Source organism: Aethalodelphis obliquidens, unplaced genomic scaffold, assembly GCF_003676395.1.
Source record: "Aethalodelphis obliquidens isolate GAN/ISIS:26980383/991018 unplaced genomic scaffold, ASM367639v1 scaffold4, whole genome shotgun sequence".
NCBI lineage: Eukaryota > Metazoa > Chordata > Mammalia > Artiodactyla > Delphinidae > Aethalodelphis > Aethalodelphis obliquidens.
This window is the reverse complement of record NW_020837948.1, coordinates 5,074,357-5,091,766: the sequence shown is the minus strand read 5'-3', so window position 1 is coordinate 5,091,766 and position 17,410 is coordinate 5,074,357. Positions and strand designations below refer to the sequence as shown.

At 51.0% G+C, this 17,410-nt stretch overlaps 1 protein-coding gene and 1 long non-coding RNA gene across 7 annotated transcripts in view; one reads left to right on the top strand and one right to left on the bottom strand.

Moving 5' to 3' along the window:
- The window catches only part of LOC113615045 (uncharacterized), a 114,722-nt gene extending 113,665 nt beyond the window's left edge, over positions 1-1,057 (top strand). The window contains exons 3-4 of the long non-coding RNA XR_003430881.1: positions 464-632; positions 848-1,057. This is a non-coding gene — a long non-coding RNA (uncharacterized LOC113615045). The remainder of the gene's footprint in view (positions 1-463; positions 633-847) is intronic.
- Positions 1-17,410, bottom strand: part of MACROH2A1 (macroH2A.1 histone) — an 80,072-nt gene that overhangs the window by 3,044 nt on the left and 59,618 nt on the right. For 2 of the 6 annotated variants that reach the window (XM_027096989.1, XM_027096988.1), the window contains exons 6-8: positions 16,370-16,469; positions 9,616-9,705; positions 6,842-7,016 (exon numbers count right to left, since the gene is read on the bottom strand). In XM_027096989.1, coding sequence (XP_026952790.1) covers positions 6,842-7,016; positions 9,616-9,705; positions 16,370-16,469 — 365 coding nt within the window. Of the gene's footprint in view, positions 1-6,841; positions 7,017-9,615; positions 9,706-14,525; positions 14,617-16,369; positions 16,470-17,410 lie in introns of those variants that run through there. The other 4 variants (XM_027097004.1, XM_027096996.1, XR_003430862.1 and 1 more) reach the window with 3 other exon arrangements.

Genomic DNA, 17,410 nt, shown 5'->3' with positions numbered 1-17,410 from the left:
GGCCAGGGACTCTGAGGGCCGCTGCCCCAGGCAGAGCTCGGCCTGTGGGCACGACCTGGCTAGGCGGAGGCTGAGAGAACTGCAAAGAGTTGCCTCTGCACTGGAAGCCCGAGACCACGCTCCACCAGCCCCAAGCTCCCCCACTAAGGGTGCCCTCCTGCACGTCGCAGGTGAGCTGGGCCGAGGTAAGGGCCTGTGGAACTTCCCTGAAGAACAAGCTGTCTGTCGTGTGGCCTGATGGTCACAGCCCATCTCCTCTGGTGTTTGCCCAGCCTGAGCTGACCCTGGCCTGGGCTTCGTGAGCTGCCCTTATGCCACCCTGCGGCCGCTCTGCCCGAGCCAGGGGAGATGTGGTGCGGTGCAGAGACGCAGGGTGTGGCCGCAGGGCCTCCCTGGAGCACCCGCAGCAGGCCGGTCACTCCGCCTATGCCCAGCGTTTTCTGACACGGACCTTCTCCCACAGCTTTCTATGCCTCTGCCTTGGACCCTTGAAAAGGGATGTGTGACTCTGACCGAAGGGACATCAGTTCCTGTTCCTCTACATCAACAGTTCTCAACATTAGCCTCTGTCAGGATTACGGAGGGCCGGCCAAGACGCAGGCTGCCAGGCTCCGCCCAGGAAATCAGATGAGGTGAGCCTGGGGACCATGCTTTGAGATCCACTGTTCTACACGCACTCAGGGTGGGCCCAAAGGTTAAGAACCTGCATTGGGAAGAAAGGTCGGGATCAAAGGTCACAGACCTGCAGCCCATGCCTGGATGCCCTACTGTTAAGGGAGCTTGGGCTGGTCTGGCCTTGTCCTTCAAGGTTGCTGTTGGGTGAACTGTGAATATGATTTGTTTCCAGGAAAACCTCTTGTTGACAAACCCATCCCTCTGTCTGAGGCACTCACAGCCTAAAGGAGAGACCCAGCCATGGGACTATGGCCCCTCTGGACCACACAAGCCGCCAGGAAGGAATGGAAGAGGTGATGGCTTTCCTGACGTTTCCAGGTGGGTCCCAAAAATGTTTTCTAGTAGGCACAGTTAGAAGTATTTGTAATGAAATGGAATGTAGAAGTGGATGCTTTCACAAGCGTGCTTTACATGCAGAGGCCCTGCACCCTCAAAACAGGGGCAGCTGTGGCACACGCAGTGGCCTGGAGCCACACGGGATTTGCGTCTGGGCCCTGTCTCTGTGCCTTGTTGCCCCACCTGGTGAAATGGGGTAGGTAATCAAGTATTTATTACCTGGGGAGGCTGTGTGTATCGAACAAAATACTGTACAGAGAGCCCTCAATCGACAGTGTCATCTCTAAAGGGGGTAGTCTCGAAGGGTCTTTCTAAAGGCCCACACAGTGGAAAATGGCCTTCCCAACCCGACCCCATGATAGCTGGGACTGGGTGACTGCTGCTATCTTTGCTGCTTCCCTGTGCTGACAAAGTCAGCATCAGGGCCCCAGAGGGCTGCTGCCCGGGTCTGAGATGTCCCGTTCTCTTGGAGGGCCACGGGCACGCTGCGGCGTGGCAGGGGCTCCGTCGGGGTCCCCTGGTGCAGTACTGAGCAGCTTGAGGACAGTGGCTTGCCTACGCATCTCACTCATCGTGTGGCTTCCTGGCTGGCTGGCTGGCTGGGTTCTTTTGTCGAATAACCACAGCCCTTCTGGCCAGGTCTTGTGCCGTCCTCCCCAGCTCAGGCTTACTGCTTCTGTGACGGTCACTCTGTTCTACCGCTGTACCGCCTTCTGGATGAGACCAGATGGCCCCTCCTCAAGGCGCATTAGAGCAAGGGCAGGTAAGGGCTTCTGCACTCCAGTCAGATTCCAGTTTCAATCTTAGCTGCCCTCGGGAGCAGGCGTTCACCTCTCTTGGCATTAGTTTTCTCCACTGGAAACTAGGTACTGCTTGGCGATGGCAGTGACGACAGTGGTGGTGATGCAGATGCGGCTCCCCGTGAGATGGGTGCCCCTCCTGTTCCCATTCGGCTCCTGACCCTGCCAGCTGTGCTCACGCCAAATGTCTTAAGTTCCCCTGCGGCCAAGCGCTTCCCACCCCACATGGAGTTTATCTTAGACTTAGACCTTTTTTATTGCCTTGACCCGACTAAGGAGGTGTCTGAGCTTCCCCCTGAAGTCGCTCCAGCTGTGTCTGCAACAGCCTTTCCCAAGTGTCTCAGACCTGTTTCCCTGGCTGTTGCAAGGGGACCCCATGGGCTACCTCCCACCTGGTGCCCTCCTGGGTCACCTGCTCAGTGATGGCCGGGGGCTGTACACATTGGTTGCTTGTCCACTGTCCCATCTGATGGCAGAGACGTGCGTTCACAGGGCCACAACACAGAAGAGGATTTGCTCCCTCCAGCTGTGCCGGGCCCCTCCTCATCCCTGCTCCGGGTGAGCTCAGCCTCCAGGGCGGGACAGGGCAGATGCTAAGGACTCCAGGCCGGGGGCTGTGCTGAGCCGGCTGATCAGGGACCCGGAGATTGCCGTGAGGAGAGGCTGTGTCCTGGGGGTTGGAAAGCGCGGATGGATCCTCTGGAGGAGCAAGTTTAGGAGCCTGACCCTGAAGGCTAACTAGGAGTTAAAGCAGATTCTAGATGGACTCTGCTGTTTTTTTGCTGGACCAGGCCACCTGTCTAATGGTCTGGGCTGTTTGGGAGATGGACAGGGCAGGGCGTCTTGGCAGCCTGGGCGACGTGGGCAAAATGTCTGTCACCCCACGTGGACCCTCCTCTGCTGGGATCAGGTTTCCCGCACACTGTGCTCCTGGGCGTTCCTGTGTTCTGTCTGGCTTTGAGTAACTGCCCAGCCAGAGACTACCCCATCCAGAGGTAAAGGGCAGGCTATCAAGGTCCTGAGCTGAGAGCAGTGGGTTATAAGAGGGTGAAGCTAAAATTCAGAAGGGGATGGTGATGGGCCCAATGCCTCCAAAGCTAGGGAGAGGCCAGGGCAGCACGACCCAACAGAGGCCTCTTACCTTCGCTCACTCCAGGGCTCACGTGTTTTGGGTTAGTAAGTAATTCTCCCCAATTCAGTTTGTCTCTGTCCTTTATATTTGTCTTCTGAGGCCCACACCGAGGGGGTAGGGAGGCTGACAGCTCTGCCTGGGCAGGTCAGGGAATTCCAAGAGGTGTTTCCAAGGTTCTCTAGAATCCACTCACACAGAGAGCGCAGAGGCAGTGGGGTGATCCTCTGGCAGGATGCTCGGAGGTGGGTCTGTTGACCAAAGGGGACAGGAGGCAGGGGTTCCATGTGCCTAATACCGAGAGCACTGAGGCCAAGGACCTCTGAGCAAATTCTGGCTCTACCAAGTACACGCCGTGTGACCTCTGGTGAGTGACTTGACCCCTCTAAGCTTCTGTGTCTTTGCCTTTGAGTGGAATTAATAGTGCTGCTCACTTTGTGGGGTTGTGAGATACTGCAGACGAAGGGATTAGCACAGTGCCTGGGACTCAATGAATACCCACAAGTGGTAGCTTCAAGAAAACAAACTGGCTTTCCTTTTAGGCTCATAAATCTAAGGAGAGTTTAATCAAAGCCCCAAACTAGCTATTCCCCAAGTACTGCCTCTCCGGAGAGGGGTCGTCCCCTAATGTCAAACAGAGCGGAGGGAGTGGGGTATCCATCAATATTGTGACCAGGATGCCCAAGGACAGGAGGTCCGGATGCCAGAGGTGGTTTCCCGAGGCCAGGGTTACACCCCAGGTCTCATTTGCCTCCAATGGGCTTTAAGGTTGGCCCCCAGTCTTGGGGGCCGATGGGCTGGAGGAAGGGAGCTGTAGGGCTGTGGTCATCGTCCACATGCCCAAGATGCCGGGCCTCAGCTGAGAGAAAGTGATCCCACAGCTCTTTACCAACATGTTTTGCGTTTATATTGTTTTAATTCCAACATGACTTTTATGCCAGAGACACTGGATGCCACAAACAAGCTGTTTTATTTCCCCTCCTAAACCCCACTGTGATTTACTGGCCAGCTCTGGTATAATCCCAGTCTTTGCTCATGAAAGAGAGGGCAGCTGTTTACACGGCTCTGTGGGGCAAGGTCTGCCCGACAGATGTGGGGCTGGGTGGCTATGCACATGTGCTTGACTTTGGCATTCCGCCCTCTTAAAAGCTTTCAACTGATTATTTTTTAAAACTTTTTACTCCGTGAAAAATGTAAATAAGTTTGTAATAACAGATGCTCTTTTATGGGCATGACTTTTATGCTTCAATTAAAAATTTCCCACTAGTCATATGAAAGAGCATGAAATTATTACCTCCAATAAAGGCTCCTGTTGCGTCTCTCCTCGGAAGCACCTTTCATCAGAGTAGATCAAAGTGCCTCCGAAACACTAATTAACTGAGCCTCAGAACCGTGTGTGAGGAAGGGCAGGCCCTTAGCCTCACTAGCTGATAAGGCAGCCCAGGGACAGAGAGGGTGATTCATTTACCAAAGGTCACACAGCAGCGCAGTGCTGAAGAACAGAACTTCCATGGGAGGTGGGGGGCTGGGAAGGTGGGAGAAGCAGGAAGTTAGCTAATTATGCTCAGATCCAAAAGCACTTTGTAAAAAAAAAAAAAAAAAAAAAAAAAAAAAGGTCTTGAATTGACTCTGGGACTGAATCGGGCACCTATACACCTCTCCACAGTTCCTGGGAAAGTTTAACCTGCTAGGTGCTTGCTGACCAGCTTATGAAGGATGCTCGTCTTCGCCAGGTGCTCTTAGAGCCGACCGAAAAAGGCTGTTAGATGCTCTAGCTCTGTCAGCTCTGCTTTCAACAGGCATTTAAATGGTATTGACTTTTAAAATGATGCTCAACAGATGCTTTTGGCAGAAGCGAATGGAATGAAGATGTATGGTGACGGGAAACATAGATGGCAGTCCAGAACAACAATCGTTGTCAGCTCTGGATGTCCCTGCAGAGCTCGGCACAGGGCGGAGTGAGTGTGGGAACGCGAGGCTGGGGGCCGTGTGCGGGTTCACCTGTCCTCTGCTCAGGGCCCCTCCCCCGACACCAGCTTCTTTGTGCTCGTAAGCCCCAGAAGAGAGCCCACTGTCAGTGCAGAGGACTGAGGGGCCCTCACACAAAGGAGCACCTGGTCTGGGAGGCCTCGGCTGCCCGGAACTGCAGGGCCAGGGCCAAGGCCAGGAGGGGAAGAGAGGGGAGGTGCGGCGCCCACAGCTCACCTCCAGGAGGGACTGCAGAGGAATGCTCCTTCTGTCCCAGATGGAGGCAGGCAGTGACAGAGGCTCCAGAGGAAGATCTTTTCCCACATCAGGTCCTCTGGTGGGTCCACCAGTCACGTGTGACTGCCCTGGCCCACAGGAAGCCCTGGGGCACAGTGCCTGTCTGCCTGTAAGCAAGGCCTTCTGGGTACAGCGACTAAGCTCTGCTTGAGCAGATGTGACAGGAATTCCGCCCGGACTAGCTCTGTCCCTGGCACTTGGGGTGTGGGACCCTCAGTGATGGCACTGTTCAGGGAAGCAGAATTACAAGGCCTGCCCAAGATAAAAACAGCAAAATCCACCCTCTGTCCTCCTCACGGGTTTGGAAGAGAAGTGCTTTGAGAAGAGCAGCTTTCTATACACACACGGAATAGTGCTGAGGACTGTGACTCAGGCTCTCCCAGGAGGGCGATGCAGCCTGCGGTGTCACGGGACGTCAGTGTGCTGGGACCTGTGTTGCCACCGCACAGCCCGCCTTCCTCGGGAACTGGGAGGGACTTCTGGCAGAGACCCTGGAAGGCTCCCGATCTCCATGGGAAGCCCCAGGGATGATACAGAGTCCGGGGCTGCAGCAGCTCTGAAAGGCCAGTTTCCCTTTGCTTCCGTGCCCCATCCAGAGGGCGAGCCTTCCAGAGGCCTGCTGCTCAGACCCTTGGTAGGGAGGACCGTGGAGATGTGGCAGGCAGTGAGACACAGCCTCAGAGGCAGCCCTCATATCTTCATCGTGGCAGAGAGTTCTCAAAGCATGTTCCCTTTGGAGAGCTCCTTTAATTTCCGAGCAGTCCTGAGAGGCTGCGTGGGGGGACGGTCACATCTATTTTACAGAGTCGGGGGCTGGATTCAGAGGGGGGGTTAATTTGCATGCCATCAGGCAGCTGGTTAGCCAGGCCCGCGCCCAGGGCTGCCCTGACAGGCAGGACCTGATGGGCTGTGTGCTGGCATCTGGGGGTGCACCACCCGGGAGCGGGGGTGGTTGGGGGTTGTGGCTGAATCCTGTCTGCCTCATCAGCGGCTCAAGGACTACACCCTTCCAGTGCGGGCCCTCTGGGTTGTGTGTCTGTCTTAGGGGCAGTCGCGCTGCTCCCCACAGCCTCCGTGAGTCTCCCTGGGGAGATTTCAGGGCTGGGAGGTGGGGGAGGCCCAGCCCTATCTCACTCTCACGTATCTGCCCACTCAGATCCACCTCATCAGCAGGGCAGTGAGGCACAGGGAGAGCAAGCAGGTTTTGGGGAGGTGGAGGATGCTTGGGAATACAAAGATAAGGGGCAGAGGGCTGTGCCCAGAGGATGCTGGGGTTCGGGGACAGAAGTGTAACACAGCTATATGGGCTGGGTCTGGGAGGGGCTCTCCCGCTCAGTATCCCTGCATTCACGCCTCCCCACCCACCTAAGGTCTTAGTGTCCTTCAAGGGTCACCTTCTGTGATGACACCTGCTGTCACGGCTCAAGTCTGATTCTCTCCTCAGGCTTCCTGTCTCCCTACATCTCTTCAACTGTCCCTCACAATTACTTAATGTCTATGTTCTTCCCGATTTCGAGCTTCCGGTCTCCTCAACAAAGGCAAGTGCTTGAAAGTAGCCTTAGCCGACCATGGGCACAGTCGGAGCTCCCTGCAAGCATGGGCCGCATACGCAGGGGGACAGGCCGTGGGCCCTTACCTGCCGCTGCCGATGGATGGAAAGGCGATGGACTTCAGCTTCTTGTCATCCGCCAGGGCCAAGCAGTTCTTCACTGTCTTTTCCAGAAGTTCCTCACACTTGTCTGCACCCCAGACTGGACTGTTACAGTGGATCACAAACTTGGCGGGCAGGCCATGGCCTGCGCTGACAGCGGCTGGAGGGCACAAGACAGAAGCAGTGAGCTGGGTCCCCCTGCAGTAGCACGCGTGCTAGGTGCCGAGCCCAGGCCGGCTCTCCAGCTCCAGCACGTCTGCCCGGGCCCCCCGACCACCTGGTCCAGGAGGGCTGCAGCTGCCTGCTGCCTTGTGATTCCCACGGAAGCTCGAGCCGGAAACTGCTTGTCCTGCAGTCTCCTCCCTCGGTGGCGGGGTGGGGTGGGGGGACGCCAAGCCAACCCCCACCCTTGGAAAGTTGGCGTTAGGACGCGTGGCCACCAGGAACTTCAGCCAAGGTCATAGTAAACCCTCTCCCTAGCCTCCCAGAAGGCCGAGCCATAACCATCTAACTTGACCAAATGTGTCAGAATGTTTGTAGCCTCCAATTAATCGCCTTTCGGGGGTCTCCAACCGCCCTATCCTCAAGTGGATTAATGTGCATTTAATTATGATGTACCGATATCTATAAATCTCTGACACAGTTCGGAACAAACCTCCTGGGAAAGTAACCCAGATAGCATGTCTGCTGCCCTGTTCTTCTCCCTGACTAACCGATCCTGTTAGTTTTGACAGAATTAATTGGACAGTGCTTTTAGGATGGAACTATTTTCCTCTCCTAGAAGAGGAGCCTTTCTCCAACTACAGATCTCCATAGCAGACCTGCCTTTCCAGATTTGTGCTCATTCTCTGCCTCTTGTCAGATCTGAAGACACTGGTCTTGGGTCTGCTCCTACCAGGAAATATATAACAGGCCAGCCCATGTCTCCCAGAGCATGTTCCAGGATTCCTGTCCCAAAAGTTGCAATGTAAAGGTGGTGGTTCTGGAACCAATGGGCCTGGTGAGTGCTTCCTGGGAGACTTCTATGCAGGAGCACACTAACGTCTCCACCCACTGCTCCAGTAAGACACCCAAACTTTTTTGACCAAGTGTTTTCTAAACCCACTTTGTGACGAACACCATCAGCACTATCCAAGGGGTCTGGGCTGTTAACGGGTATCGTCTGTCGCTAGGAGAACCTGGAGAAGAGTGATTTATGGGAGGTGTCTCATGCTGCAGTAGCAACTGCTCTGATCCCAGAGTCACAAGTCTGATTTTGAGTCCTGGCTCTGCTTGCTGACTGGTTCAAGAACTGTGGGCTTGAGACTGGGGGGCTTAATTCACCTGCATGTCCACGTGAGAAGTAACTGCTAAACTATGCATTCAAAAGACAAGAAATGTGTTAGCAGTGATTATCTGTGGACAGCGGAACAGGGATATGTTCTATTATTTCCTTTATACTTAAAAAATATTTTAAAACATTTTCTAAAATAGATCTTAAAATCAAGAACGAAATGTGTTCTTGCTTTTGAAACAGGCAAACATATCTTTAGCTGTGCTAAGTCTAACGGGTTTGTACCAGCTGTGGCTCCGGTGTCACCAGACAAGTTTGGTGTGTGGCAGCATCAGGGCCACCTCTTATCACACCTCCTGCTGAGGGTCACCAAATGGGCTTCAACTGGAGTACCAACAGGAAGGACCCTGGGCTGGCACAGAGAGAGGTGCCAGTAAGGGGCTGAGGAAAGGCCAGGAGCCCCTGGCTGGGTAGTTTATGCTGTGTGTGTCCTCCCTGTTCAGTGTGGGCGGTTCCAGCGGGGAACTGCCTGGAAGAGCTCGGTAACTGTGCCCCCACCAACTCTCTGCAATGCCATGCCCTTTGCAGGCAAAACAGAACTGGCAGAGCAGAGGTCAAAGGCAATGCCACCCTCTTATCCCCGCCAGGACCCGTGACTAGCCCAGGATGGGAGTTTGTGCGTTAGTCACTGGGGAAAGAGAGGTAAGGCCTGGGGTACCCTCAGAGAAGGTTGTGTGGCTGTCACATAGTAACTGTTGATGCCCATATGAAGATTCATTTTAAAAACAAACAGGATTGGAAAGACAGAATTGGGAACCATCTAGTAAGAAGAGAAAACTGGAGCCCAAAGGGGAGGAAGGGAGTGGCCTGTCCTCACATAGCTGGTGGGGTGAGCCAGCCTCACCCACTGTTCAGACTCCCAGGTGCTCGGGAAACCCTGTGTCCACCTAAAATCCCCAAATCCAGGCTGGCATCAGTAAGAAGTGCCCTGCCTCTAGTTCTTAGCAGTAAATTCTCCTCACATCACATTTCAAGTCATCTTCTTACACCCCTCTTATCAGGAAAGGTGTAATTGGCAAATGAGAGATGTATATTTACATTTCTCCCATGAAAAACACAGATGGCTGAATGAAAATGATTCATTTGCATCTCTCATCAGCAATTTTGCAGATGGCTCAGTATCCCTATCTATACTTCTCAGCTCTTAGATTTGCCGAACTTGGCTTCTGTAACTGCTTAAAATTTGAGGGCTAGACATCAAACACTTAGAAGCTATTTTAAGTAATGAAGAAAAAACTTGGAAAGGCAATTTCCACAACCCTTAAGTTCCCCTGACAATTTGTATGTGATAAAAGTCTAACAGGCTTTCTTCTGCCTCTGTCTCGGAGACAGCCATGCACCTCTGAATTCTAAGTCGTCCTGTAAAACCGTTTCCCTAAGGCAGCATGCACCACGCCCAGATCAGCACAGTGCCTCCCCAACTCACCTCCAGCTACTTCCAAGGGCCCGTTCTTTTTCCGGAGTTCCAGAACAGCTTCCACGAACTCCTTGCCACCCTTCTTCTCCAGCGTGTTTCCTAGACAAGGACAGGGCGAGGTCAGATGGCCATCCTTGCGTCTCGGGGCACACACAGACACTTAGCATGTCAGGTGATTACATACTAAAAATGATCTGACTGGCTAAATGTCCAGACAGCTGCAAGACAGGAACAAAGCCCTGGCTGAGTCAGAAAAGTGAAGTTTCGAAGAGATTCACCATCGGCCAGTTACCACTCTGCACTGCCGGTCACCGAGCTATCTTTGCTGCCTCTTATCTGGGGGTGACTCGGGGTGATCCTGGACATGCCAGAGATGCGAGGGAGATGGGAGACGCCTGTTCTCTGCAAGCACGCCTGTCCTGCATGCTTTCCATCAGCGTGAGAAAGCAGATGGTGCCGGCTTCCAAGGCTGATGCCTCCCCCTGGATTTTCTTCCCTGTCTCTGGGGAGAAGCCCCAAATAAGGAGGTTTTAGAAGAAGCACGCCGCGCTTCCATCAGCAGCTAGCTCTCCTCTTGGCGGCAGGCCCGGAAGAGAGCATGCAGACTTGGCCACCTCGGGGCCAGCATTGTTACCATGCTTAGTTCCTATTTTGCAGCTCTGGTGTCATATGTGAATACAAAAAAAAAAAAAAAAAAAAAAGGCCTCAGACAGTATTTCCTTAATCACACAAATGATTCAGAATCATTTTAGGTAAAGGAGAGCAACACCAGAAACAGAGCTTAAAGATGAACTTGTACGCTTAAAGAAGGATGACTAACTGTTCAGGACCAGATTAAAAAAAAAAAAAAATCAAATGGAGGCAGGGAGCAACTCTTCTTGAATTAGAGTACTTGGTAAGTAATCAATTCTCGCTATGAAAGCCAAGTTCCCAAATAAGATTACCAACACCTATAAGGTCTGTGGGTTAAATGTCTCGCATGGGACAGCAAGCAGCAGTCAAAATCGTCCTTTTAAGTTTGGCCAGAACGGGGTCTTAGTCTTCCATAAGCTCTGCTTCCTCAGTTGTGCACATTTTAAAGTACATTCCTCACAAGAGGATAACATACTCCCCTTAAGATCCACCATTTGTCTTGGAAAATTCAAGGTGCCCTTGGCACATTCTGGTATGGGTCAGTGAGGGTGCACTGGGAGGCACCAGCCCAGATTCTCTTTGGATTCACCCTGGAATGACCAGGACTGATTTATCTTAGAGAAACCTGCCTCATTTGCATGTTGTTCTGGTGGGGTGAACTAACCCCAGGAAGCGCCTAGAAGGAAAAGCAGACAGCCTGGGCACTGTTACAGATAAGACGGCACAGGGCTAATGGCAGGCACTGCCTATAAGCCACCCCACTCTAGGAAGTCTGGGGGCCTGAATGAACGTGAGCAGCAGGCCATCACCCACAAGGAGCTCTCGGCTAAGAGAAGGCCTGACTTTCAGACAGAGATTAACTTGGGATCCCTAAGGTGGGATCCAGCGTCCCTCCTCATTAGCCCAGACTGCCCACAAGCCTTCACCTGTCTTGGAAAGCAGTGAAGTGGGCTTTAAATGGCAGAGGTGTCCAGAGGGAAAACACATCCGCTTCAGAGGTTTTTACCGGCAGTGGTGGCAGCCTCTGCGTGTTTCTGACAAAGTTCAGCATCAGAGACAGTGGCCAAATGGGCTTAAGGGAGCAGGCTTGGGCCTCGTGGCTCAACTCCACCGACCAAGAAGTGGAGAGTTTGAGGGTACAACCCAGGTGAATGAGGCCCAATTACAGGTTCACCCGAAATATCCATGCAACCGAGAAAAATGAATCCAAAGTCTGAATCTGCTGGATCCCAAATGCTGCTGCCCAGCTGTACCCGGTCTGGCCTTCCCTCCTCACCCATCCTCCACCTTGAAGGATGGATACAAACATGCTCCAGGCAGGACTATTTCAGGTCCACATTCTCAATCCTATCTACTCTTTAGGAGAAATGGGAAATTTGGAAGGTAAAGTAAAATCAGTGTTGTATTAATACTACCAACTCCTTTCTGAAATAGAAAAATATTAAGAAAATGGGCTGATTTATAATTAAAGGTGTTTTATCTTAGGAAGAGTGTTTACTTTAAAATTTTTACTTATAATTAAATCTTGCTTTAATTAGAAGTGAAATTTGCACGTTAAATTACACTTAATGCATTTCCCAAACTTAAAAATTGAACCCTAGATTGCAGGCAATCAACCCGGTCAGGACTTGACTCCTACACACACATATGTATGCACATGTTCATGTAGACACACGTGTACTTTTTAACAAGAAACAGGCCCATTTCAACTGTATTGTCAACACTCTGAATGTAAGACTCTTGCTTTTTAGGCTTAACTTCAGGGTTAATCATAAGGCAATTGGCTTATTTGCCCCCAAGCATAAACATGTGTTACTCCCATGAGAACAAGAGCATTATTTCATGCTTAGAAAGCAGGCATAAGTATCAGTGTTCAAACCAGCCTAAGCGAAAATTTAGGCTTGGACAAACGTCAGGCTCAGCCTGTGGTCTATTTCACTGTTAGAAAGAACTTTCGATGGGTAAAAGTTAATCACTGGGGCTAAGCATTCCTGCACTCGCATTCCTTCTTCCAGCAGTCTCGGGACTCAGGAATTCACACCAAGTATGAGAAGTGGAGTGATTACATCCTCGCTTCCTCTTTTCCCCTCTCACACATCAAAGTGGGAACTGGAACCAATTGAGACCATGTGTGAATCTGGTTGATCATTGTTTTGGGATTGCAAGAGATCTGGGTTCAGTACTAGTTTGGAATGGTTCGCTGAGAAAAAGCACTGAGGTGGGCTTTGGAAGACCTGGGTTCTGGTCCTGGCACCGTCTTTCCTCCTTGGCCAGTCAGGTTGTCTGGACCTGCTGTGACAGTATCCACGAGTGATGTACGACGTAACCTTGGCCGAGCTCTCGGACCCGAGTTACTTACACGTCACCAAGGCTACTCATGCCTAACCTGTGCATATGAATGGGTTAAGGGCAAGCATGTCAGAGAGAAAAGCACTAGCACTGTCATTATTCCAAGGAGACCGGTTCCATTCATGGTTTAGGAAGGACTGGGCTCTTCTGGGGGCAGAGGCGGGGGACAGTTGGCTCTGCATGTTACCCCGTCTGGCCCCTGCCAGCCTCAAAACCTCCAGCTCCACCTCCTGGTGTGGCTAATCCTGAGGAAACACTTTCACAGCCGCAGCAGGCTGGCCCCTTCTTCCTCTCCCTGAGCCTGGGTGAGATTCTTCTGCCCAGCAAGTTTCACAATTTCCATTTCACCCAAAGTTCTGGATGGCAGGATGAACCTAGGCCTTAGTCACTCCTGGCTGAAAGATAAGCCCTCAGCTGTTCGTTTATTTAGTTTCCTCCAAGTAAGTACTTCCCTCCCATCAAGTTTTCACTTGGTTAAGAAAGGAAGTATCTTTCTCTTAAGCTGCCTGACTTAGGAGCTCTTAAACTCCTCCAAATTCTTGGGAAAGGGGAGTTTATTTTAATTGCCTACAGCCTGATTTCATTTGGGCCTGGCAGGCTTGGCGAATCCTGACTTTCCATCCAGTTTGTCTTTCTATCCTTGTCCAAAATCCAAAATGCCCAGGAGAGCAATTAGCCCAAATCAAAGTGGCTGGGGCAGACTGTGAACAGCAGGCTTTGCGAGTGACACTGAACAGAGCTGGACAGCTACAGATTGCTAAGCTGTTGCACTCCCAGTGTCTGGGACACTCACGTGAATCCCAACAGCATCATCCTTCAAGATGACTTCACTTCTGCCCTTACCAGAAATGCATCCCTTCTCTTTGGAAGTTGGTGTTTGAATCTATACTCAGAATGCTGCTCTCAGCACCAGCACACCTACTGTAAAAATCACATACGCACCTGAGAGCAAGACCTTTGCAATAAGCGCCTATCATGAACCAGGCAATGAAGCAGGGTGCTTTGGTTACATGACTTAACATAATTCTCTTCATCACCATTATTTTACAGATAGGGAAGACCAAGGCATTGAGGAGTTATGTGACTTGCCCAGGCCCCATAGCCAGTAAATGGTAAGGTTAGGATTCAGGATCCTTCTACCTAGCTCCAAACCTGTACTTTTTTGCCATCACACCTGGATGCCTCCTCATTATAAAGGCCCCTCAACACATTCTTAAAGCAGGGCACTATCTATGTTCGTGCAGCGGGTCTGCAGTCATAGTACTTGGCACGCCACATGCTCTCTCCGCCTCACCCCACCCTCAGCTACTCAGTGCCAGAAGCCAACTGACCATGTGTGTCAGCTGCCGAGGAGAGGAAGGAGCTTTCTGGGTCTAGGAGAGTGTTTCTCAAGAGTGATCTAGGAACAGCACATCAGAATGAGGTGGCTTTCGTACACATAAGGCCTGAGAACCCCTGAGTGTGGGAGTGTTCTAAAATTCCCCCCACGTGCATCTAAGGCTTGAAGGCCATCTCAGGAATGAGTGTGCTTCTGACACAGACCCATGCATAGGCATTCCTGTGTATCTGGTCCACGGGGGGGCGCAGAAGTGGTCCTGGATGCCACTCAGCCGATCTGTCTGCATCCCGCTTGCAGCTCAAATCACGTGTGAACCCAGTCTCCCACAAAGCTGTGCCTCAGGAAGCAGTGAAGAAACGTTGCTGAACCAGTTTCCAAACCAGAAGTGTGCCCATTTGTGAGCTGCAGGATGCAACCTGGCTGACAGTTAGCTGTAGTTCTCGCATTCACAACCCGGGGACAGGAGACCTGGGGAAGGTCAGGACAGCTGGAAGTGTGAAATGAATGCAGCCCTGCATAGCTGTCAAAGGATCAAGCTGTCTGCGGCGGCTGACTGACCATGCACACACACACTCGGCAGCACCCAGCTAGGCATTACCTACTTCACCACCGGTGTAGAAGTCAGTGTTTGTCGGGTGAACGACAGCATCACTGTCGATCGAGGCAATGTCAGCCTGTACAACTTGCAACTATAACAGGTAAACAGATGTATATCAACTGTGTTGGACCGAGACCCACGCACAGGCACATTTACTAAGGCCCCAATGGCAGGGCTGGCCTACCTGGTCGATTCCAACATATGAGCCAAAAGGGCAATCAGTCCACGAAGTGTGCGCACATGTGGATGGGGGTGAGGAGAGGAGGAGGAGGAATATCAAATGTGACATGTTTAAATTAAACATTTGAATGACAAGTCCAAAAAAAGAGAAACAGACACATGAGATCATTTCCAAAGGTTAAAAGAAATAACAAAACAACGAATGCCCCACTTCACTTCGCAAAAGCCTGTGAGACTGGCACCCCACTGAGAAGGCTACTGAAACATGGCATCTGTTTTTAAAAAACGTGGACTATCAGGCGAACCAAAACAACAAGTTTCTCCATTTTATCGGCAGTAGTCCCCTTTTAGGGTTTGATTTTTATTCCTGTGATGGTCATCATTTTGTCTACCTTCGAGGGACGTCTCTTGAAAACTGAGAAAACAGTATAGGTGTGCACAGAGGAATGCCTTTATTTTTCCCCCTCGATGTGTAAAAATATTTTTCCAGCCTACCTCTTATTCTGATCAATCTCATTTTTATGTATTTTACATATAAAATATACTATGGATAGACAGGATCCTAGTTTTTTCTAGCTTGTGGGGGTTTGTTTTTGTCTTTTTAAAGAAAGTATCTGTTTAAGGCAGTTAGAAAACAAGTTCAAGCAGGGCATTTTTGAGTCCCAGTTCTCATGTCTTCAGCCCACTACTGTACCCAGTCTGTGTGGGTCGGGCCTGGGCTCTGGCATGAGCATCTCTCCCGGTAAGGAAATCTGCCATCTTACAAAGGTGGCCGAAGATGGGAACTAAAGATACACAAAACATACCTAAGTCAGCATCAGGCACAAGGCTGCCTTGGTGGGAACCTGCTAGCCTGTTGCCCCTGCAAGGCTCACAGCTAAGGAAACAGGAGCCTTCACCGTGCCCTAAGCTGACAGTTCTTCTCTGTAAAGGTGAGGCCACAGAGTGGGACACCTGAGGGGTAGCCCTCAGCTTGCCCTGAACCGTCCACCCTCCTGCGCAGGGAGATGCCATGGCTCTGGGGCAGTTTTCCTCTGGAAGAACTCACTCAGAAAGAGATATTGCCCTTCTTTTTAATATCATACACGAGCCAAGTAATTCATGAAGGTGGCACTCAGTCATATACTGTTTTCAGTTGTAGAAGTCGAAGTGACAGTAGGTGGTAAATTTGGGGGAAATCAATTTGCTGGTGGATTAAAGACAACTTAATAGTATACTGATGCAGCTTAATTGTCTCCCTTCTCAAGTGTTTTCATGCTTTGTCATTTCTAATTAAGGCTTAAATGGAGAAACTATCATTTTGTAGTTACCTGAGATTTTTCAGTTCTTAAAAAAACAAAAAAAAAAACAAAAAAAACACAGTTTTAAAAAATCCCCCCCGAGTAACCAGCAGTCAGTGTGATCATTATGGAAGAGAATTTAGATGGCAATATATTTATAATCAAGGAGAAAGCAGCCAATCGGGCTTAATAAGACATAATCAGATCATTCCCATTTGGAATGGCTTGAAGTAAGTAGACATTCAATGTCTACCCTCAAACATTAATCTTGCTTTTGAGAATTTGGTTTGACCATCTGAAGTTTGAGAAGATGAAGAGCCAAAATTCTGGGTTCCATAACTTTTCAACTGACAGCTGATGGTGCCAAACCCCATCCCCAATTACCTAGGTCATCTTTAAGGTCAATGTCAGCATTGGTAGGATTGATTATGGCCTCCACCTCAAAGCCGGCTAAATTACTGATTTCACTGTGAATAAGGTTCAGCTGAAAAGAAAAGCATGAGGTGGGAAATAACAGGACAGCTGGGAAGTCACAGAGACGTGAGCCTTGGGATACAGATGAAGGGCAGTGGACACTCCAGGTGCACTGGGCACAAAGGGGAAGAGGGAGTCACTGGCTAAACTGAATCCGTGTCAAACGAAAGACTCAAATGCCACTCGGGATGCTAAAAGGAAGCAAGCTAGGCTGAGGGTCCAGAACGTGTTTGCCTGGTGATGCCTGGGGCCAAAGGGAGGCATAAGCCATATGAGGCTGGTGGATCCACTTCCCTTGAAAAGAACTTGTGATCTGGGGGCCCAAGTACAGCAGCTCTCAGGACCCAGAGTCAAGTACTCATTGCTGGGGTAGGGTGGGGTGGTATACGTGACCGTCCCCTTCTTTGAGCACTGGGATGGTGCGGAAGTCCTAGCTGGTTTGGGCAAACCCCTCGTAGCTCTACCATTCTCTTCCCAGTGGTCATGGGTCTTTGAGGCTGTCCCCATCACCGTGACTACTAGCTGGCTGGCTCCTGTGCCCTGCTCAGGGGTGGTGAGAAGCAAGAATGGCCTGTTATTTAGTAACATCTAATTTTACGTGCCTGTTAGTCATGTAATACTGAAGTTCTGGCCAAACCCAGGAAGAGACACAGCAGTTCTCCAGCAAGATAGTGTGTCTTTTAAACTGTTCACGTTGTTGGTGAGGCTACTCTGAGGCCCAAGGGGTAGAGCATTTTCTTTGAGTGAGTTTTAGGAGTACCCTACCACCTGAGCCTTTGTAAAGAACCGCTGAATGTCCTCCCTCCCCACTGTTACTCTGGTGCCATGGCAACCCTCAGTTTGAGAGGAATCCTAAGTTCTAGACTGGCTGTCAGAGGGCAGGGGGAATTAGCTGGCCCAGGATCCCCTTCCTGTTCTTAGGTCCAAGCGCCTGCAGCTCAGCACGCACAC